This window comes from Poecilia formosa, unplaced genomic scaffold, assembly GCF_000485575.1.
Source record: "Poecilia formosa unplaced genomic scaffold, Poecilia_formosa-5.1.2 Scaffold20, whole genome shotgun sequence".
Lineage (NCBI taxonomy): Eukaryota > Metazoa > Chordata > Actinopteri > Cyprinodontiformes > Poeciliidae > Poecilia > Poecilia formosa.
Window position 1 is genome coordinate 1,590,085 of NW_006799959.1, and position 22,932 is coordinate 1,613,016.

The 22,932-nt window shown below is 37.5% G+C and overlaps 1 protein-coding gene across 1 annotated transcript in view; it reads left to right on the plus strand.

Moving 5' to 3' along the window:
- The first annotated feature begins 1,009 nt into the window (after window positions 1–1,009).
- antxr2a (ANTXR cell adhesion molecule 2a) overlaps window positions 1,010–22,932 on the plus strand; it is a 77,837-nt gene continuing 55,914 nt past the window's right edge. The window contains exons 1-10 of the mRNA XM_007547387.2: window positions 1,010–1,510; window positions 5,719–5,790; window positions 8,492–8,563; window positions 9,088–9,169; window positions 10,549–10,653; window positions 10,868–10,936; window positions 12,532–12,612; window positions 16,974–17,034; window positions 17,559–17,654; window positions 20,975–21,044. Coding sequence (XP_007547449.1) covers window positions 1,341–1,510; window positions 5,719–5,790; window positions 8,492–8,563; window positions 9,088–9,169; window positions 10,549–10,653; window positions 10,868–10,936; window positions 12,532–12,612; window positions 16,974–17,034; window positions 17,559–17,654; window positions 20,975–21,044 — 878 coding nt within the window. The 5' untranslated portion in view covers window positions 1,010–1,340. The remainder of the gene's footprint in view (window positions 1,511–5,718; window positions 5,791–8,491; window positions 8,564–9,087; window positions 9,170–10,548; window positions 10,654–10,867; window positions 10,937–12,531; window positions 12,613–16,973; window positions 17,035–17,558; window positions 17,655–20,974; window positions 21,045–22,932) is intronic.

The window sequence follows — 22,932 nt, forward strand, 5'->3', positions numbered from 1 at the left end:
CACTGGACATGCGCACTAGTGCAGAGGCTCATGAGGCCTTTGAGGGCTTTTGGAAATATGTGAACCGAAGCAAAGTTCGACAAAGATCAACAAACCCTAACATTTCACTATTTTCCTTTCAAATAATCATGGTGAGACGTTTAAAGACCTGTTTATATATCATAAAAATCACGTTGAAAAAAGGGCGACGCTCAGCAGGTGGTTTGTAGTCATAAAGTACTTCCTGTTTTAGGTGTGTTGGTGCTGTGACTCATTTAATGAACAGAATTTAGTTTGAAACTTGTAAGAATGGAGCAAAGGAGAGCAGAGATTTTAAAGTGTTTATGTTGGGATAAATTTAACGTTTTGGTTTTAGATTTGAAATCAGGCAAATGAAACTCACAAGGTTTAAAGTTAAAAATATTCAACAAATAATGTCTGACTGGAAACTTCATGTAAGACCTTGTGACTCTTAGGCCTTGATTTCCAGATGAAATGCAAAATTTAAGTTATGGAAAGATGACTTCCATAACTTACACTCAACAAGTCAATGTAGCTGTGATCTTTTTTGGCTTAGGAAGGTGTAAATAACTTTTGTCTGCTAGCAAGCAGGCTTCACTGTTATTGTGTAGGCCATAATATAACATTTTTCCTGTCAAAAATCCTTTTTGAAAACTCTTTGAGAAATGTTATTTTTGGATTAAGTTATATGTAAGACATAATAATTAAAAAGTAATATACATATACTATATGTGTTATGACATTATTGTTCTAAATATGTTTATCAAAACTTTTTATGAGATAATCTCTTGAGGTTCAGTTTATCTCGGCCGGATATATTTTCCCCAAAACAGATTACTGAAAGAGTTAGTTGACTATTTTGACTTGTTGTAACTGACGTTTATTCAATACGTGTCTTCATCCTCCCTAAGATAACAAAAGCCACGAGTCATTTTGAAACAACAATAACTGTTTCTCACTAACTAGTAACGGAGTTTACAATTACGAGCTTTCTATTGGTCCCTGAAAGCAGCCTAACTTTTCCTCCGGGCTGTGAAGTTCAGCGGGATAAACTTGTGAAAACCTGCGTTACTCTTCACGTTATGGAGGTTCTGGACTTATTCGGGTGCTGGGTTCGGTTTTATTGAGGATGTGAGTGATGAGTGCGTCAGGAAGATGTAGACACTACAGCTGGTGACGTAGCTCCGGTAGTTTCCTTTATGTTGCAGCTCAATCACTGAACATTGTTGTTTAGTGGAAGTTTTGAACAAAGTAACAGCTGCTGCTTGTTTCTCTCTGCTGGATGAAACTGCATTCTTCGTCTTTCTGTGAATAACAACTGCGGGGTTTGTGTGTGGAAAATGTTTAAAAAGTTGTCTCGGTGTCCCACCGCGGAGGACAACCTTCAGGAAAGGAGGCTGTGGGCTGCAGCCGCTGTCGCGGTGACCTTCCTGGGTTTGTTCGCGGCAACTGGCTGGGCAGAGGAAGCCTCCTGTCACGGAGCTTACGACCTCTACTTTGTTTTAGACAGGTAAGTTTTAAGATACTTTTGGCAGTTTGAATTATCCTATGAAAAAAAAACAAAACAAAACAAATTAACCCAGATAATAAAGTGGTGAAAAGTATTTTATTTGTATTTTTTCTAAATTGCTGCATTTGAGTTCTTCAGGAGGGAGTTGGAGATGAGAGCTTCTGGGACAAATTCAGTGACTTTTTTCACTATTAATTTAAGTAATGTGGTTAAAACCATGTGGGGGAAATGAAGTTGTGCAGTAAGAGTATTTCTACACGGTTTCCTGACTGACATTAGGTGTAAGGCAAAGGTTATTTTGTGTTGCACCATGTGTATAAAAGGCAACTTTAAGTGATTTAGGTAAAATACTTTATGAAAAGTGTAAAAAAAAAAACATCTGCAAAGTTAAAACTAAATAATTAACCTGCCTTGCCCAGGAACACAGAGATGTGTGAAGCTGGAGTCGAACCCACTGAGTCACAGTTGTCCCTGTGTGAACTATCTGAGGGAGGGTGACGTTTTAACGTGTAAGACTATTTTCTATCAGTAGATCGGTATCCAACCTGCTTTCCTCAAAGCTTACAGCAGAGCTTCCACTTGGAGGCATCCAGATGTCAGTTAGTTGCAGTCACGCTGAACACTTGACGTCTTAACCTGATTGCAACAATCTTGACATGTTTTCTGCAGACTTTTTTCCAGTATTTAACGTGTTTTTGTGGAAGAGATAAACAGCCGATGCCCTTGATTGTGCCACACTGTATACAAATGTCTGATTTGCACAGCTGCTGCATGCACAGCATGTTACTTTGTGGACTTTGCTGTGATCGGCTGTGATCGGCTGTGACACGTTGGAAACCCAAAATCCGTCTGCAGAGGCCTTATAAGATGTTTAGCAAATTGTCTTGAAACTGTTCTACAGTGGCTGGAAAAATGATGAACATCTCATTGTAAATAACAGATTCAGGACCAATCTGATGCATTCAGGTTCTTGTGTGCGTTGTGGTTTCTTGCAACATGCGAAAGGAAACCTGATGAAACCACATAGGCCTTATTGTGACCTCCTTCTAACACCGCTCACTTGGTTTTCCCCTCAGAGAACTTAACCAACACCAAACCATGTTGTGTTTATAGAACATAATTATTCCTTTCATCTATATGGTCATCTCTCATAAACATGTGGCTGTATTTTTCTCAGTCAAGTTATTTGAAGCAATTTTTCAGAATGAACAGAAATTTTAAATTAAGTCTGTTTCCTTTAACTCGTTTGGGGCAAATTAACTCCCACAGGATGTGGCCATTAAGGTTGTGTTATTTAGATTGCTAATGCTGCGTAGCTTTTCTGTGCAGACGTTTGCATTTGTTTGCTTTAAGTCATGATACACTGTTAAAGTTGAAGGTTTATCACTAACAGCTGTATCCAATGAGGCTGCATGTCTAAAATGTTCAGATAGCTGGAAGATGAAGTCTGTATTTGCACTTCAGATGGTTTGGACTTGCAATCAAAATCCTATAAACTGCAGATGCCATCCTTGCATTGTCATCACTTTGTGTTGCTAATAGTAGTTAGCTTTCAAAGACCCACTCGCTAACTTGCAAAGAAAATCGAATGTAGTTATTTGTACCACAAAATAAAACTCGGGAAGTTTTGGTTGCAGGGATCATTTCTCTTCTTCCTGCTTTTCTACTTTGACCATAAAGTTCAGGATAAAGTGCTTCTGATGTCTGAACTTTACAAATCTGTCTCCCGAAAAGTTCCTAAAAACAAAAAATATAAAACCTTTCTTCAGTCTAGCAAAGTGCTGATGTCTTAAATGCTACTAAATTGTTGCAGTGTCTTATTGTGAGGTAAAAAAAACAGCTGACATGTATTTTGTAGTACAATCTGTTAACATTCAGGTGTGTGCATATCTTGTAAAAACAGAGCAGGCCTTTGAAGGGGTTCTGTGTGAATCATGCAAGCGGTGGTGTCACCACTCGCCTCAGATTTTGGCACAGCACTACTTCCTGTGTGTTTCATGCACTCGGAGCGCTGCTTCAGAGACTTCCCAGGCAGATCCAGTCAGCTCAGCAGAACTGTGCAGCAGCATCATGTAAGTGGAAGGTTACAGTCGTGGCAGAAACTGTTTTTAATCCCGTCCTCCTCCGGCTTGGAGGCGTGCCATCAGAGAAGACTGTGGAGTTAAACGCTGCTGCTCCCCTGACCCACTTTTAAACTTCCATGCTCTCATCTAAATGATAAAAAAAAAAAAAAACACCGGATGATGGCCAAGATAACTTGACCGTTGTTATGAGTTTCTTCTCAGTTCATTTCATTGGTGCAGATAAAAGAGTTTCTTCCGTGATGGGATGTGATCCCTCATGTATGTCCTGCGTTTCAAACGCCTTTTTAACTTTCTATCGTCATGCAAATGTTTCTCAACTTAATAAAGAAGAACATGTCTTCTGGTTCCAGATAATCCTGGATTTTATGCACATCCAGTTTTTGTACCCCACATTATTTCAAATCTGTTTGACATCCTTGTTTTTATCTGTAAAATATTCAGAAGAAAATGCAGGTATGTGCAGTGCCTAACCCTCTTGAATAACAAGGAAAAACTGAAGGAACTAGAAGATCTAGTACTGAACTTTGATTCTTATGAAAGTTCATGCAGTTGGTTAATAGATTTATAGACTAAAAATAGCAGCTTTTGTTCAATATACTCACTGTTTGAGTCACTGATCAGAGCAGATCAGTTTAAAAATTGGCTGACTTTGATCTTCTGACTGAATGCTGCGACAACAGAAACGCTCCATATCTGGGCCTGAATGCAGTCTGAACGGTGTGGCTGTCTCCTGAAACACTGTGAGGGTAAAAGACATGTTTAGTCTGTTCTGGGTCAACTTCCATCTGTGTTTGGAAGAGTTCACACCTGTTTCTGACACAGAGGCTGCAATGTGAACCGTTGCAACATTCTTTCAATCAATCATATATGGAATGTTTTCCCACTAGACGACTCTTTTGGTCTTCCATAAAAGTTCCCATTTGTTCTTTCAGAACATCTAAAGTCTGGTTTTTAACGGTCGCTGCGGCACTGAGCTGCTTATTGCAGACCAGAGACTCTGCTTCGTCAACGTTTCCCTTCACCTTCCCTCTGTGACCTTGTCTTTACGGAGCGGGGAGGAGAAAGATGTCCCATGAAAGATGAGCTGCCTAATGGTCAAACTCTTCTCTTTTATGTTCTCCGTGCATACAAGGAATTGTAATTATTGGTTTAATTACCGCTCCGCCGTTATGCCAAGGGCACGTTTTACTCACTGTGGTCAGACTAACACGCCATCGTTGGGCATCCAAATGTGGGCATCGTGGTTTTGTATTTCTTAATGATAACGGAAATGGTTCTTCCTGTTTAGTCTAATTATGGGTGAGGAAGAAGTTATTGATACTCTGTTCATTTTATAAGTTTACGAAGGATAGAATAGTCTCTTTTTATGGTTGATTAATCTGAATGTGGAGAGACAAAACATTTAAACCAAATACTCAAGATAAAAAACACGAGCAGCATCTCTGCTGTACTTCACCAAATCTAAATAAGTCCACAGCTTCTGGGAAGTCGTCAGTAGGGCGCTATCAGCCAATCAGGGGTGAACTTAGGAAACGTGTGGCCAATAAGAACATTTTTGTTTTTATATTGAGTTATTTAAACACGAGAGACAAGAAAGATGTAAATAATCAAATATTGTGGATGAAATCCAGGCTGAAGCCGTTTCACTTTTAATACTTCCAACATTTACATTTACAACAGATATTTACTCAGGTTTAGTTTCATGAAATCTGGTGATTTTCCTGAACTTCATGCTAAATCAGCTTAAAATTGTGGTAAATTGTGATAATGAAATCTGAAATTCCAGGTTTATTCCCATAAATTCCAGTTAAATTCAATGAAATGTGAAAATGTATTGGATTCTACAAACTAAACCAGTTCTCTCAGGTAAAAGAGGTGAATGAATTTTGAAAATTTTCTGCCTATATTTCAAGAACTAGAGCAGAAAAATAAATCTCTACAGACAGAAACCCCCGCTCATGAACATTTCGCTACAGACTCACCAGTGCAATTATCCAGCATGTGGCTGGTTTTAATATCCAACTGTAGTTGTTGTGCAACCATCTACAGTATTTCGGCTCCCAGCTCTCAGTCTGCAGAGTCTTTTATTTGCTCTGTTCATGGTTGCTTGTTTTTTCCCTTCAGGTCTGGAAGCGTCTCCAGGAACTGGTTTGAGATCTACTCCTTTGTGAAGAACCTTACGGACCGGTTTGTGAGGCAAGTATTGAATGCATATATTTGAATATAAAATCCTATTTTAATGCATTAGTAACTTGATTCAGTAAGATAGAGCATGTAGAAATGTCTTTTTTCTAGGGAATAAAAAAACTATCCAGGTTGGGAAAAATGGAGTACTTTAACAGATTTCTAAGATAAGTGGTTTTACTGGATGAATGACATCATTATTTGCCGTCTGCCGCACAGATTTAAAGGACTTCCCACCTGTTTTCCAAAGTATCTTTTCTAGTCCTAATTAATAAAAGACAAAAGCGTTAAAACGGACTCGACGCGCTCAGCTTGCTTAATGTTTGAGTCAAACGGCGCCTGCCAGCACAGTACAGACGGTAGCGCCACAGCCAGAATGAAGTGGTTGGTTGAAGAAAATAGCAAAGGCACCAGGTGGGAGTGGGTGGCAGAGAGGAGCAGTCTTCTGGGCTGTGAGAATGGCCATTTGCACCGGGGGGGTCCGGCTCCACACTTATCCCCTGCTTCCACCACAGAACGGCTGACAGGCAGACAATGTACAGTAAAGCAAAAGAACACTGGAAGGCGACGGGGACAATCTGCTAAACAATGCTCGCTCACCAAGAGCACTTCTGTTCTGCCATGTGGAGCAAACTGGACTCCTTCATCACCCCCCCCTCCTCTCCTCCTCATCCTCAGATTTATCCCTGGCTTTGGCTTCAGTGCCTCTTCATCCCAAGTCTTTCTTAACAGAAAATATCTCGGTGGTCGTTCTGCATCACGACCTCGCCCACGCTCTCCAGCCGTGACCTTAGAGGCAGCTCGTTCTTTTTTTTTTTTCTTTTCAGTCCACTTATATTCCCGCTCCTCCTTTGCCGGATCTGGTCTAAAGATTGTGCGGCGTGTTTGTGGGGGAGGATGGCGACTGGGCCATGTGTCATGTGGTTGAGAAATATCAGCACCTCTCCTTATGCTCCGAAAGGCTTCGCATCTCTGAAGGAAACACTTGTGTTACTTAATTATCCGAAGTTTTAACTCGCTCTGTGGGAGGCCATCCGCGTGTGCCGAGTGTCTGTAGCAGAGGTGGGAAGTTACTGAGGAGACTTAGCAAACTACTTATTGCTTCATTTCATACTTTGCATCATTAGTTCTAGGTTTGGGGAACTTGTGCACTTCTTGTTTGTATGTATTTCACAAGACAGATTTGTGACCTGAAATTTGTGGCTGTATTGTGGCATATCTCATGTTATTCTATATTTGCGTCATATAGTCATTTTTAGATGCATTGTGGAGCTGACAGGAAATAATACTTCACTAAGAAACTCTAATTAGAATAAGAAATGATCTTTTCATGTAGAAATGTGATTTTTAATTCTGCTCATTGTCTTTTCTTAATTAATAAAAGCTGAAAACACAGATTATAGGTGATGGAACATGGATCTAGTTCCTGAGACGAGATTATAATTATTTATTTAAGCCAAGAATGCATTTTCTTTCTTTATATTTTTTAATAAAGTAAAGATTGGACCAGTGCAAAACCTTGTTTTAAAGCAGATTAATTCAGTTCTGTTTTCTCTGAGTGGTTTCCAAATGTTTTGATCCGTGCAAGTTGAAATCACCACTGGGGCCATATGATCTTTTTTTTATAATGCAAAATTATTTTTGTTTTTACAAAAAGAATCACAAAAAATTATAGAAAAATTTGTAAGAATTTTTTTTGTACAAATAAATTAAATTTCTTTATTTTGTACAATTTTATTTTTTACACATTAAGAACATGCTATTTAAATGTTAAATTAAATAATTTTGTTTATACATCATTATACTATATTTTCTGTTTATATTTTTATTTTACGTTTTTTCCAATGTAATGAACTGTACCATCTTGTTCTATGTAAAATAAATTTATGTATTAAAAAAATAATAATTAAAGGATTTAGCGTTAAATTTCAGTATCATGCTGTGTTTTAAGAAACAAAATAAAAAACAATAAGTTATTAAAGGTTCTGAAAAAATCTAAGATATTTGCCTTAAAAAATAAAGTTAAGTTTTTTCTATTTTATTGATCAAGAAAATGTTTCTTTAATTTTAACTCTCAGATATCTGAGTTTTTTTCCCTGTTTTAAGCATATTTGTCATTAAAATCTTTATAATTGGACTAAAATAGGCGTTTCTTTAACAACTGGTGTTAATAGTGTTTGTATGGATTTTGTGAAAGTGAAGCTGGGTGTTTACACAGAAACCACCTGCTTGTGAAAACCTGTGAATGTCTCCGTTCTTTAATGTGGCTGAATGTAAACGGCGGCGGCGGGTCGGGTCGGGTCGGGGGGTTCTGGTCAGCTACCTATAAAGTGACAGGTAGGCTACTCGGTGTATTAATAGTGTTTGTCCAGCAGGATGTTTGCGCGTGACTCATCGTCAGCACAACATGTTTCTTGTCTGATTAATCACTTCCTCAGTGGCTCCGAGATGCTTCAAGTCATGCACTAAAATTAGCTGACATTAAAAGAGATCCTTCTGTTTGCATCATTATTTATGCATCTTAATATCTGAACTTAAAACCTGGACATAAATCACCCGTCTGTAGATGTTCAGCTGTGATGAGTGCAGCTATGACCTTTAAGAGATGTCAGAAGTTTGATTCTCCATCTGAATCGTCACGTTTGGTGTCTTTTATCAAAGTAAATCAGTTCCTTGGTTTTGACTGAATTTCTTGTGTTTTTTTTCTCCTCAGTCCACGAATGAGAGTCTCATTCGTAACTTTTTCGTCCAGAGCTGAAGTTCTGCTGCCTCTGACTGGAGACAGGTAACAATGAACTCAGATACTAATTTCATAAAAAACATTTTTACACTGTTCTAATTCATTTTGGAAAAACAGATTTAAAGTACAGTTTAAATTTTTATCAGCTATTTATATAATATCAAATGTAAAATCTGAGCTTGTTTCTTTGGTTTTTGTCTTGATGTGTCATGTCTTCTTCTCATATTTAAAATTTAAATAATAAACTTAACAGTTTTCTTTGTAATAGTTTTGGGGTTTTCTTTAACTGCAACTATTTATGCCTCAGAATTTCTCAAGAATTTACTTTAACTTCTTTCCTCTTCCTGTTTCTTCCCAGAATATTTCTCAGTGTGCTTGTTTTTATAGCCTGTGGGTTTCTCTCTGCTACAGTGACTTCATCTTTACACCACACCTCATTGCTGTTTTTAAGAGTGTGTGCAAATCATTAAAGCTAAAGTAATGAAATTCAGTTTTTCTTAATAGAACAGCTAAGATTTGGATAAAATCTGTTCCTACGTGTGAAGCATTCACTGCATTTGTCCACCCAGGTATGAAATTGAAGAAGGCCTGAAGCGCTTGCACAACGTGGTACCAGCAGGTGAAACGTACATGCACGAGGGAATAAAAGAGGTGAGTTTTATTTTCTTGTATTCAGGTATTTAAAACTGTTTAGAAGACCTAAAAAATATTCGTAGAAGACAATATTTTATTTAAGGAATAAATAAAAAGAGGGAAATGGTTTAAGAGGTGGACTGAAACTGAAAGTGAAGTTTGTCAGAACTTTACAAACGATGTGCATTTAATTCTCAGAAATTAAGTGATTGAAAAATTAATCAAATAAAGTGAAAAACTGGGGTTATCAACTCAAACAGATTTTATCATAGGCTCTGCTACTTTTTAAACACTCCCTGCGCTGTAGTTTGAATGCTATTTTCTTCTGTTTCTCTATTTGCCTAACATCTAGTTTTTTTAAGTAGCCTCTGCTCTCAGCTCCCCTCACTCTCCTCCTGCTCTCCTCTCATCCTACTCAGTGCACAACGGCTCTGAATGTTGCCAGAAACAGAAAGAACCCTGTAATTATTTTACTGTTGTAGACAAAAAAAAAAAAACAATAGCAAAGCATTCATTTACATCCAGTTTTTCACTACCGAAGCAAACTAAACTTATATGAACAAATGAAAAGCGTGAAAATGATGAACACAAAAGCAGCAAAGATAATCTGACCTCATGTTAGCCTGCTACGTCTGTCCTGCTTCAAAAATTATGATAAAGTCTGGTAATATGTAACTCAATGTAAAGAAATCCTGCAGACTTAGAAGATTTTTGGTTTCAATAATTCCCTCCTAATGCATCGTCCTCAAAAAAACAAAACTTGTCGTGATTATGCTGGTCAGTTTCCTCTGCAAAGTCAGAACTTTTTATTGTTTTTAGGGTTTTGCGAACAAGTACATCAATAAGTACATCTGGCATTACTTTATAGGATAAGTAATAGTTGTGTACTATTCTCCACGTTGTTACCCTTCACAGATTGTTTCTTTGTTTTAATCCCACTTAAAGTCTGTTGCCTTTGTTAATATTTCTCCAGGATGAGTAAAATTCAGTTATTTGTATGGAAGTATATTCACAAGAGTACTAATGAGAATTTTACAGAGAATGTGGCACCTTTTATAGATTATCCTTGATAATATTTGTCATATAATTATAACCTTCTTGCTGCCCGGCGACACTTCAGCCCAAATGCAGACCATGTGAAATGCATATTTTAGGCTTAAAGATTAGCAATAGTTGTGTAATCCTGGATTCATGATGTTGCAAAAAGAAAGCTAAATATCGCTTCTAATCGTAAATAGTGTAATTAAATCAGTAGGTATGAGTACATAAGTTTGTGCCTCTACCTATTGCTGTTTTGAGCATGGAAGCTGGAGACGTAATATGTAAAGATGTGGTTTGTTAGTGTTGTGGGTTTATCTGGAGCAGTAAACAGAAACGTCCTGTATTTACTCCTGAAGGCTTCCGCTCAGATCAAGCAGCAGTCCACAAAGTCCTCCAGCATCATCCTGGCTCTGACAGACGGGAAACTGGAAGTGTACATCCATGAGCTCACCAAGCAGCAGGTGAGCTCTGCTTTCCTGACTCACCAAACTCACACATTTAATCTTTGTCTTCATTTTATTTAGACATATTTCCTTTCCAGAAGCCATCTTTTCTCCATCTTTTTTTTAAATTCTGACATCCCTCATGTGTTGCTTTTTTTTATTCATGGAGTTTCGCTTTTTGTCTCTTTATCTCCACGTCTGACCTTTTGCGCATCGGTTGCCTGAGCTGCAGGCTGATGAAGCCAGGAAATATGGCGCTCGTGTTTACTGCGTTGGTGTCCTGGACTTTGATGAGCAGCAGGTAAGCGAGCTTTAGTTTTAATCTGCAGCAACAAAACACCCGACGAGCTCGTTGCTCAGTGTGTACAGAACGATTACGGTTTTTGTATAAGAGACTTTGGCAGGATGTGAGAACGTTGTGGAAGGTAAACATCTGAACAGGTTCTACCTGTGAGAAAAGCCTCGTTAAATACGTCTGCATTTAAAACTGTTAAGACGTGGGAAAGGGGTTTAAAACGTTGACTCAGTTCTGGTGATTATCTGGTTTAAATATTGTCAAATTAGGGTGAAGCATGTTGTTGAATTAAAAATTAAAATCGTGGCATATATGTGAAATATAACGTGAGATAAACGGTTTCATGAATAATTTTATAGAAACCATATAAAAATGCAGAATCTGTGACTGAACAGCTGGTAGAATCAACCTCAGCAGCGAAGACTTTGTCAAGGAATTTCTAATCTTAACTAATTTATATTATTAAAAATAAATATATTAATAAAAAATGCAACAATTTCCACTTCGAATAGACATTAATAGGAAGTTTTCCAGTCACAGTGAATCGTTCACACTGGTGTCCAAACTTTTTGCATTGTGAGCCCAAATAGAGGAGATGAACGCGCTGAGAGGCCATTTCTTTTTTCTCTTCCCTTTTACCTACTTATTAATAAAATTAGCAATAAATATTATAATAAAACTCATTAGAAAAGAACAAATTACAGTAGGTTTAAATAAGTTTCTCAGATGTTTGGTTTAGATGTTTGTTCAAGAAGATGTAAATGTGGGCCACACAGAACTGCTCGTAAGGCCATAAATGGCCCCCGGACCACACTTTGGACACCCCTGGTTCACACTTTGTGTGAATATTTATATTTATATGGTTACACAGTTTACACTTTGTTGTTTTCATTCACTCAGTTTCATGCCAGCTGCTGATTTTACAGTTATTGATTTTAATTATTGATCAACACACGATAATTGGTAAATACAGAGGAAAACAAAATGGCTGTTCTCAGTTTATTAGACATTTGTCCTGCAAACGAATAAAAACAAGCCAGAATGTCTCATGATTTGGCATACAGTGAGATTTAGTTTAAATCATGTTCAATTGGAATAAATGTCTATTTTTATTGAATTTATCCTGATTTGTGACACAGATGCTCCGCCGTTTCTCTCCACTCTGTTTTTATCGTGATATTTATCTCCATCAACCGTAATTTCAGTCCAGTATTTTTCTCGCACTGTATCTTTAAGTGCCATCGGGCCATCTGAGCTGTAGTCCGACTGTCACTGATGTCTGGAGTTTCACAATTTCTCTTCCAACATGGTGGCCCATCCCTTGTAACCATTGGTAACCATCCTGCCACAAGCACTTATTAAGTCAAAAAAAAAAGACACAACAAAACAAAGGCAGTATTGCTCCCAGTTTGTGCCGCAATCATTTTTTTTTATAGTTGAGCAAAGTGTTTGCCACAGTCCTGCCATCTGCTCCGTCTCCTCCTGCCCGCGATGCAAGGAAAGACGGCGTTCAGTCATAAAAAGGAAAACAGAAAAAGGCAGAGAGCAGTGTTAGATCAGCAGCGCTCCTTGTTTACTCCTCTTTTCCATGATTCCAACAGCTTGCTGATATTGCGGACTCCAAAGACAACGTGTTTCCTGTCAAAGATGGCTTCCACGCTCTCAAAGGCATTGTCAACTCTGTAAGTTTGGCTGCTCTCCGTTTCTTTGCTTTTTCTATATGAAGAGAATCGAGCGAGCTCTGTCTCCGCCGCCGCACTTCTGCAAACATTTAGATGAGCTGCATGAAAAATGCATGTTTGCATTACATCCGGATTAGGCTTTATGGAAAAATATGAGCCGGGGTAACATAAAAACTCAATTAGTGAATAGCTGTCAGAGTGAGAGTCCCTTACAGTGTTAGCAAGCAGCCTCCTTGCTCTCTGCCAGCCAATTAGTGATACTTTCCATTTGCAGCAGCATTCAGACTGAGTACTGTCAGCCAAGATGGAGCTTTGTTAGAACCCACTGCCCTGTAGAGCACTTTGGCCAGAGTGGGGCTTTACATCTGCAGACAAGGCCAGTAGTGTTTAGGAGGAGGCCAGAGCCACACTGAGCTGTCAGACCTGCAGCTGGAGGGACGCAGAGCCAAAGGGTGGGACTTGTTTCTGATGCATGATGCAGGAAAGCAGCAAACTGTGATTTATGGTGCTGCTTTCAAAGGGACCGGGGTTCTAAAACCGAACCTTTGAGTCTTTGTCTTTCATGAAGACGAATGACTGTTGGAGATCTTCTGTACCGAATGGTTTGTTTCAGTGGCTTTACAGACTGACGCTTTGGTATATTTTTAATAAAATCCAGGCACTGCAAAAAATACAAAATCTTACAAGGTATTTTTGGTCTAGTTTCTTGTGCAAATATCTTACTACATGTGAAATAAGACAAAACCAATTTATAAGTAACTCTTCAGCAAGAAGTGGGAACTTGTTTTAAGTCAATAATTCCTTAATATTGATGAAAAAGTGCTTGTTACACTAGCAGATTATTCTCTCTTAACATGGGAAATCTGTCTAAACTAGTACTTTTTCATCAATGTTACAGAGTTATTGACTTAAAACACTATAAATCTCCAATATCTTAATAAAAACTTATTTGTATGTTAGTTTTGTGTTTTTGCAATGTGCAAATCAATAAGCTAAAAAAAAACAAGAATCTCTTTGGCTGCTCTGTACTGCATTTAGTTCATGCATTCAAACCTTACTGGATGCAAAACATGCAGATGTACAGAAAACTGAAATCCTTTGCTGCAATTTTGACTGAAGTCAGTTTATAGTTTATAATAATTACCATTAATATCAGGGAGGATATTTGGGGCAAAGTGTGACGTAAACATTTTCTTCCTTGCACCGCCATCCTTTCCTGAACAGCTTTGAAGCCTCTTTCAGAGCGAATGTGAAAAAGTCCCGCTCCCCCGTCCCATCCCCTCTGAAGAAGCAGAGATCAGCAACGCTTCCAGAATCCAAACGAAACGAGCAGCATTCCTCTCTGATTAGTAATCCTGGATTCCTCGGTTGTTGGCCTCGTCTCTTCTCTGCTGGATTGGAAGGATTTGGGATCATCTGCGCAGCCTTTCGCTGCAGGATCCCCGTCGCCTCTGCGACCTGCCTGACAAAACTCACAGAAAGAGATCAGAAAGTTTGGTTTTAAGGCTCCGAAAGGCTGTTTATGTTTTCTTGCTCTCCATGCAGCCTTGGTAATCTGAGCTGCAGCACTGCAAAAACACAAAATCTTATAAAGAGTTTTGGTCTAGTTTCTACTGCAAATATCGTAGTAGACTTGAAATTAGACAAAACAAACTTATAAGTAACTTTTCAGCAAGAAATAGGAGCTTGATTTTAGTCGATAACATGGGAAAATATCTTTTAGTAGGTGCAATAATCTGCCAATGGAACTAGAACTTTTCATGAATATTAAATAATCATTGACTTAAATCAAGCTGCAAATATCTTGCAAAAGTTAGTTTTGTCTTTTTTCAAGTGCACTAAGATATTTGCAATAGAAACTTGACGAAAAATACTGATGATTTAGTTTTTTTGCTGTGAATTTTTGAGGCAGAAAACTTTGATTATTTTGTGTCTGAACAAAATGAGATCATTTCTGCAACCTACTGAGATTTAGATTTTTCCTTTCTCTAGCGTGCCACCTTTGTTTAAACTGAAAAAAAGTCAAAGAAACACATCTGTGAGTGACTTTTTTGTCACATGGAAACTTTGGAGTTCAACGCTTTAATTTGAGTCGATGGATTCAATAGATACAAAAACTTACATTAAGATCTTTTTTTAATCAAAGTCTTCTATGAATTGACTTTTAGTATTTTATCAGTGTCATCTAGTTGTAGATCATTTTAAATCTGTGTGAATTGTGACAAATTGGGCTAGGTAAGGTCTCGAGTTCATACTTTGGAGGAATCTTAATCTTCAGTCTCCATAGCAACCATTAGATGTTGTCTGCACGCAAACAGCTTCTTGAAAAGCATGACAGGAAAATGGGTTTTCTGTTCAACCATCACAAACGTAAACGTGTGAAATATGATAAATGTGGACTTTGCACTCCATGTGATTCTCACAAGAAACAAAGAATGACTAAGTGAAAGTATGGTGCATTGTGAAGCATGGTGGAGGATCTGTGATGCTGTGGACCTGGGAATCCTGTTAGGATGAATGACTTCATTAAGTCTTTGAAACGACAGAACGATTCAGTTCAATTCAAACATACTTTATTTATACCAAAGGGAAAATAAATGTCATGCTGACAGCTCAACATGTCCTGGATAACATAATCTGATGTCACGAAGTTCCGCTAATCCATCTCATTTGCTTTTGCCACTCCTCTAAATCTCTGTCTGGCTGCAAGGTTAGAAACTCATCTGGGATTTGGGGTCATAGGTCAGGTATTATTTGAGTTTTTGAGGTGCTAACCAGCTGCTCCCAGTTTTAAAAATAGCACCTTGTTTAGGGTGAAAATGATTAATCAAGTTAATTGATAAAAATCGACTATTGAAATAATCGTAAACTAATTTATTAATTGATTAATCGTTGACTGAATTATACAGACTAAAACAAAAGGCTATTTGCTGGAGCAGCAACATATTTAGAGCTGTGATTTAGTCAAAATCATACAAAAAAATCTACATTTTGCAATTCAATCAATAAAATAAAAGATATGTTCTACTAGAACTCAAGATTAATCAATTAATCTTTGGAATAATTGATAGTTTAATCGATTACTAAAAAAATGTTAGGTTCATCTCTTCGTTGTTGCCAAGGTTACTAATCATAACAACTGTCTCCAAAAAAAGTAAGATTTTCCAGCTGCATAGCAGAAAACCAGAGGGAACAACTGTCCAAACATGGGACACCTGAAGAATAAATTAGAACAAAGGCAGCATGCACCATGAGCGGAGCTATTTTCAAAGTTAAATAATAATCTCCATTATTCAAAATTGGTAAAAGTTGAAGTGATTTTCACCTGGCATGCCAAACATTGTGGTTTTCTAAGTGTATCTATTCCCCTCCATTTGTTTTTCTATGAATGTATGAAGCTGACCTGATTTGTAGAAAACCTTTAGCTGGCTGAGGTATCTGAGCGACTCTGGATATCTGGACGTCTGCCTTCTCTCCTTCACACTCCATAAATAATGTTTCCCTTCAGATCGAGAAGAAATTAAACCAAACTCAAACTTCTCATTTCCACATTCAGCATGTTTACTTTGTACCCCCAAAGTGCCTCCCATCACATCCGTTAATCCTTTAACTAATCGGTTAATAGACATATTTTTATTGTTTAGCACCAAACATTTTTGCGCTCTTGAAGGGGAAAACTTTTATAATTTCACAGTTTGAAGCCTAAGCAGGCAAATTGTTTTATTTTCCCACATTCCCCCGTTTTTCCCCTCTTGTTCACTGCCAAGGAAGTAATTAGAGTGGGAAAATGGAGGCGCAGAGGAAGAGGAGCAGATCCATTTCCTCCCAGCTGTCATACAACCCCGTATCAAACCATCATCCCTAACAAGGCTGTTGTAAACACTTCCATCTTCCACTTCTCAGATTAAGCTTCTGTCCAACATCAAATGAAAGGCTCAAATGTCTTCCACTGCCATTAATATGCTTCTTCTTACCCGCCCTGAGCGGGGATTTGCATAGTTTTCCCTTTGTTGATTTATTGAATCACAGTGGGAAGTGCAGCTCCATGACAGTGCGCTCACACAGGCCTCTTTATATGATAATGCAAGATCCCTGAGAGGCTTTTAATAGAACTGAGGAACAGTAATAGTCTTGCATAATTTCCCCATAAAGGCTGACACAGCTGCTGTTTTACCTCCCGTTCTCCTTTTCCCGCCCGGAGCCAATCAGGAGCGGGACGTTTCTCAGGTGTTGCTCCCTGATCTGTTTTCTAAACTTGACAGAGCCAATAACCGTCAGCGACTGATGTATTTATTCCTGCCATGTCCGAGCAACAGCGAATGCATTCTAAGCTGTTGGGTTTTTTTTCTCACATCCTGCAGATATTGAAGCGATCGTGCACAGAGATCCTGACTGTGGAGCCTTCCGTTGTGTGTGTGAACGGTGGGTGGACTGAAGTTTGTCCCTCTAGCTTCTGCAGAGACGCTGCAAAAACACTAAATCTAACCAAGTATTCTTTGACTAGTTTCTAGTGCAAATATATTAGGATGCCTGAAATAAGATAAAACTAACTTACAAATTACTTTCCGTTAAGAAATAGGAGCTTGTTCGTAATAATGTCTTAATATTGATTAATATGTCAATATTAAGGAATTATTTCCTAAAAAGAAGCTCCTATGTCTTGCTGGAAAGTAACTTAGTAAGTTAGTTTTGCTTTATTTAAATTGTAAAGATATTTCCACTAGAATCTAGAGAAAAATACTTTGTAACACTTTGTGTTACAAAGTATTTTTACTTTGTAACACAAAGTTACAAAGTATTTTGTAACTTTGTGTTGCAGTATCGACATTTTTCTAAGAAAACTTGCAGCCGTGTCTCAGAAATCAGGTCACACAACAGGAGATTCTGAAACTCCAGACTCTGAAATCCCTCCTTGCGGTCTTATCTCACATTTGTTGACATTCCAGAATCCTTCGACATCGTCCTCAGAGGGAACGGCTTCTCCATCGGACAGAGCAACGAAGGCGTCATCTGCAGCTTCATCGTTAATGACCAAACCATCAGTAAGTTCCCTAAACGTTCAGGAAATCACCTCTGGGTCGACAGTTGCTCTGAATTACATGTCCTTAATTTATGTCTCAACTATAGCTTTTGTTCCTCTTTCAGTTGAAAAGTTACAAAAACAAATCTTTACTTCATCAAATACAGTCACGCTTTAAAAGATGTTTGGAAAAGTCAAGAGGTTCATCACATTCTTCTATTTCATTGATTTTATTAGGATTTTAACCAAAAAACACTAATATTTGGGTGATTAAGTGGAAAGAAGGTGTACCCTCATTTTCAAAATGTCTTCAGAATAACAATCTGAAAAGTGTGGTGCACATTTGTACTCAGTACTTTAGGAGAACAGCCGTGCTTTTTAGGCATCTGCATCTTTGCCCATTCCTCTTTGTAAACTAGACTGTGTGTTGTCAGTTTTTATGTGCTGCCACAAGTTCAGTCAGATCCAGTTATCTCTCTTTCATAAAGTCCAAATTATAATCCAGTCACATGAGCTGTGACTCTTAGCAGCTCCTCTAGAGTTGCAGTTGATCTTATTTAGGAGAGAAAAAGAACTGAATGCAAACATTTTCCTTCATCTTCACTACTTCTAGTTGGTCTATCACATAAAAGTCCAACTAAAATAAACCACAGTTGGTTAAAGTTGATAAAACAACAACACATTCATAAACATGAAGCGCCTGAGATGTACAAAATATCTTGAATTTAGGTCAATTAACTGTTTTCTGTGGCTTCACTGCAAAAACAAAATCTTGTCTTAATACACTTGAGATAAGACAAACCTAACTCACATGTAATGTTTCAGCAAGATATAGGAGCTTGTTTTAGGTAAATAATTCCTTAATATTGATGAAAAAGTTGTAGCTACACTTAACAAGGGAAAATGCCATGTTATAAATTAATGTTACTTGTAAGTTAGCTTTGTCTTATTTAAGGCGTACTAAGATAATTGCACTAGAAATTGATACGCTGTAAAAAGTTTTGTGTTTTTACAGCGTTCCAAATAACCCTCATAGGTAAAGGAATGAAAATAAAATCAAGCACAAAGAGCTGGTGTACAATAATCTCTACGTTGGATCATCTGATTTAATCTGGTTGAATTTTCCTCAGACAAACACACAAACTTGGACAAAGGAATCCCCCCCTCTGTCGCCTCTTTCCGCGCTGATCACTTTTCATTTACAGTGACAAAACTAAGTGGATTTTTTCCCCTTTTATTTAATCATATAGTTTCATCTTTTGGTAAATATTTGGCTTAAACATTTTTGAGGTTGGACGCGGCTGAACGACGGCCATGTCGTGCCGCGTCTACTTCGTCTGCATTCATCAGAGGAGCGAGGCTATGTAGGTCACTGTGCTCCTTATTTTGAGCTCGCAGTCTGTTCTGTTGAGAAATCCTTTTTCAGGAAGCAAACGGGATTTGGCACCCAGAGCCAATCTTTTAAAGCTCTCATTTGGCCGTGGGATCTGCGGGATCGGCGGCTGCCAATGACAACACTTCCATCCCTGACAAGTTATTTTTGATTTTTCAGCATTTCATCTCAACTAAAATACTTGAACATATTTTCTTTCTCCTTTTTTTTTTCCCTTTTTTTAAAAAAAAACAACCCCCTTATCTGAATTAGGGAAGTGGCCATTAGCAGATGTCTTCCTGTTAGTCCTTTCTCAGTTTAGGCTGTCTCACATTCGCCCACTTGGGGCTATTTATTCCCTTATTGGCTTTTGCATGTGTTCAGTCCAGACCTTTTTAACAGTGGGGCACCTTATAATTATGGACAAGCATCATGGCAACTATGGACCACACGCCACATATGTGAAACAGATGCTTCACTCGTCTCCATCAGCAAACCAGTTGGAGGCATGTGCAGAAAAAACTCATCAGTCATATGAATAATCTCAGTGGCTGCCTTTGTCAACCTTTGATGAGCACACACACGCTTATACACACACACAAATTATAATCCAATCTGCCATTCCTTTTGTTTTTCCATCCACAACTCAGAGCTTTATGACATGATGGAGAGTTAGGGCCACGCTAAAAACATAGATAAAAACACAAGAATAAAGTCATAAAATTGCAAAAGCAAAGTCAAAGCATTACCAGAATCAATATTTATTCTTGTAATTATGACTTTATTCTAGGAATATTGACTTTATTATCATATGTTACTTTGTTTTTTAAATATAATGTCTTTATTCTCACATCACTTTTTGTTTTCTCAAAGTTTTATGACTTTATCCACATATGTTACACTTTATTCTTGTTTTATTTCGACTTTACTTTCGTACAAGTTTATTCTTGTAATGCTTTGACTTTTTTCTCATTATATCATGACTTTATTCACTTCATATTTTTTATTATTATTAGCATGCCCCTCATACTCTGTCACGTTATGAAGCATTCAACATGTGAAAGTTCTGATGAAGAAATATTTTGCAACTTTTTTATGAACAAATACATTTGTTAGCGTTTAAAACAGTATTACCGTGTTATGCTATCATTCAGATACTGACCACATATTTCACATTGAGTTCATCTGAGGACTCAGTCTGTTGTGGTGATGAGATTAAGGTTCAAAACGGAGCCGGTAATGATGATTGGATTTCACATATATATTTTTTATTGAATATAAAGAAGTCTACAGTTTTTTTTTTTTCCTGGATTACTCGTCTGTTTTCTTTATCTTTTACTTTATTTCTCACATCTTAACGCCAAACCACAACTCTGTTCTTCCACTGGTGTTGATGCAAAGTAACGTTTGGTTTGGTGAGTTTTCAATGCCCAGATTGGAGGAAGCTTTTAAAGACTGAAATATGAATAAACATGACTGCACCTTTTATTTTCTTAAAAATGAAAGATGTTCTAAATGAAAAGTTCCATTTTGTTTATTTCACTGACTTTAATCTTCATATAACAATAATACACAATGACGTTATTGCTCTGTTTTATAACAGACTTTCAGCTGAAGGCCAATGAAGCAAGTTTCAGATAAACCTGCTTATCCAAAGTGTGTAAAACATTTAACCAAATTTACAGCTTTTTTACATCAATAGACCAATTTTATACCTTTTATCATTTGTTCTTTTCTAATTAATTTCATTAAAACTTATGTTTAATTTATTGCTGGGCATGTTAAATTAGAACAATTCATAGCAAAACTGTTTCATTTTCATTTAAAATAGTCACTTTTGAGTGATTTTTGTGGTAAAATGAACCACAGTAGTTTTAAATATGTGATCTGGATCCATATTTAAAAGTAGTTTGGTTCCACATAAGAGATGCAGAAAATAAAAAAAATAAACTGTTGTGTTTGTTTTCCAGACAACAAGCCAACCACTGTGCGCAATGACTACCTGCTGTGTCCCGCTCCCACACTGTATGATCCTGGACAGTAAGTGGAAAGTGGATTTACTCTTATTGTTGAAGGAATTGATTGATATCAGGGGTCAGTATTTATTTCATGCTGTGGGTGACGAGTTGTAAGAACTTAATCTTTTCAAACCTGATTGTCGTTTTTTCTGTTCAATACAAAGGGCAAATGATTCGAAAACATCCAAAAACTATTCCCTAAATGCCATGTAGGTGAACAAGGAAGAGATCAGCTGTCTTTTAATCCAAGCAATAATGATTTTTATTGACTTTCTTGGTAGAAATCATCTAAACGTGAGCATGCAGAGCAGCTATAAATGAGCACAGTGCGTGTAAATTAATTTAGCACTGCAGATATGCTCAGCAGCTCGTATGTAAGGTATGACGTTGGCAAGTTCACAAGAAAAGTGTGAAATCTCAAAGACAGACATCACAGACATCACATCAACAGTTAGAAAAGGAAACCTGGATATAGATTCAATATGCTCTTCTATAAATTGAATTGTTTTTTATAAACTGAAGGAAGGACGCTGATTAATGAGCTAAAAAGCAGGTCGTTTGTTTTTTTAATAAGATCCCAATATTTCCTTTTTCTTAAATTACAATAATCCAAAGTGTTTCAGAAGAAATGTGTCTGTATTTTCATCCTTTTCTGTTCTTTAATTTCAATTCTGTTTCCATCTCCTCAGTTTAAGCAACTTGTTTCACTCCTCAGATTTCCTGCTTGCTTTTCCACATGTCTTTCTTTCTGCAAACAAACGCCGCCTAAGTCTATAAATCATCCGTATGCATTTTAAAAGTCGCAGTAAACAGTGCAGTCAGAGAAACACTGCGAGCAGACGACCCACGAAGATCGAAGAGGAAACCGTGCAAACATGCGTTTTATTCCCGTCTGGGTGGTTATCGCTTGATTTTAACGACATCTTTTATAATCCCAAACCGGAGCAGATGATTGCTAAGGCATTCTAGATGGAACAACAGATTTTAATGTCCTTGCTGACTACAATCCAATCAAAAATGTATGATTATGAGCGCTGCTGCCTCCTCAAGGCCTTTGAGCTCTAAAAGAGATTATGTGTCATTCGATGACAGCGACGCTGTAGCTGTTCCAAACCAGCCTGAACCTCACCTCTGCTAATCCACAGATTTTTAAAAGGAGGTGATGAGTTGTTTTTAGCAGAAGCCGAGAAAGAAAACTGCTGGATATTTAGATTTTTAGGTCTGTTTATTTGTCCTGATTCATTATCATGGAAGGACATCATAAAAAATACTCCCATAATTCAGCTCTGTTTACTCATGTAACACCAAATTACAGCAGATGTCTTGTCGAGTCACTTTAAAAAAACGGGTCCAATTCATATTCAGTTGTACAGGATCCAGCTTGGTTCAAAATTAATTACCTTTATTCCAATGCAGCTCTGTAATGTCAAACTTGGATCAAATCTGAAATCATAAAATGTTTTCCCAGTTATAAAACATAAATCTAAGAAAACCCAGCTGTTTGCTTTGAGTTGTTACCTTTGCAGTGATTTGTCACCCTGAGCAAAAAGTGGTGACAGTGGAGAGGAAGCTCCTCCTTTTGACTGTTAGAAACATCCATTTTTCTCTTTTTCCTCATTTCCTATACGCAAATTTTTGGTCTATTTTATGGAAGTTCCTGCTTTTCTCCTTTTTATTCTTATTTTTACACACACATATACATAACTAACTCAACGGAGATGGAAAAAATGACTGTTTCAAAAAGTTCTGTTTATTTTTATTCTAAATGACAAACAATACGACTAATGCCCAACGTTGTGACAATCTGAAGCGGTTTACAGTAGAGCCCTCACTCAAACACCAAACATTAATGCACTGATACTCGGTTAGCCCACGTAGAACGTGATCTAGATTTAGACTTTATGTGGAAG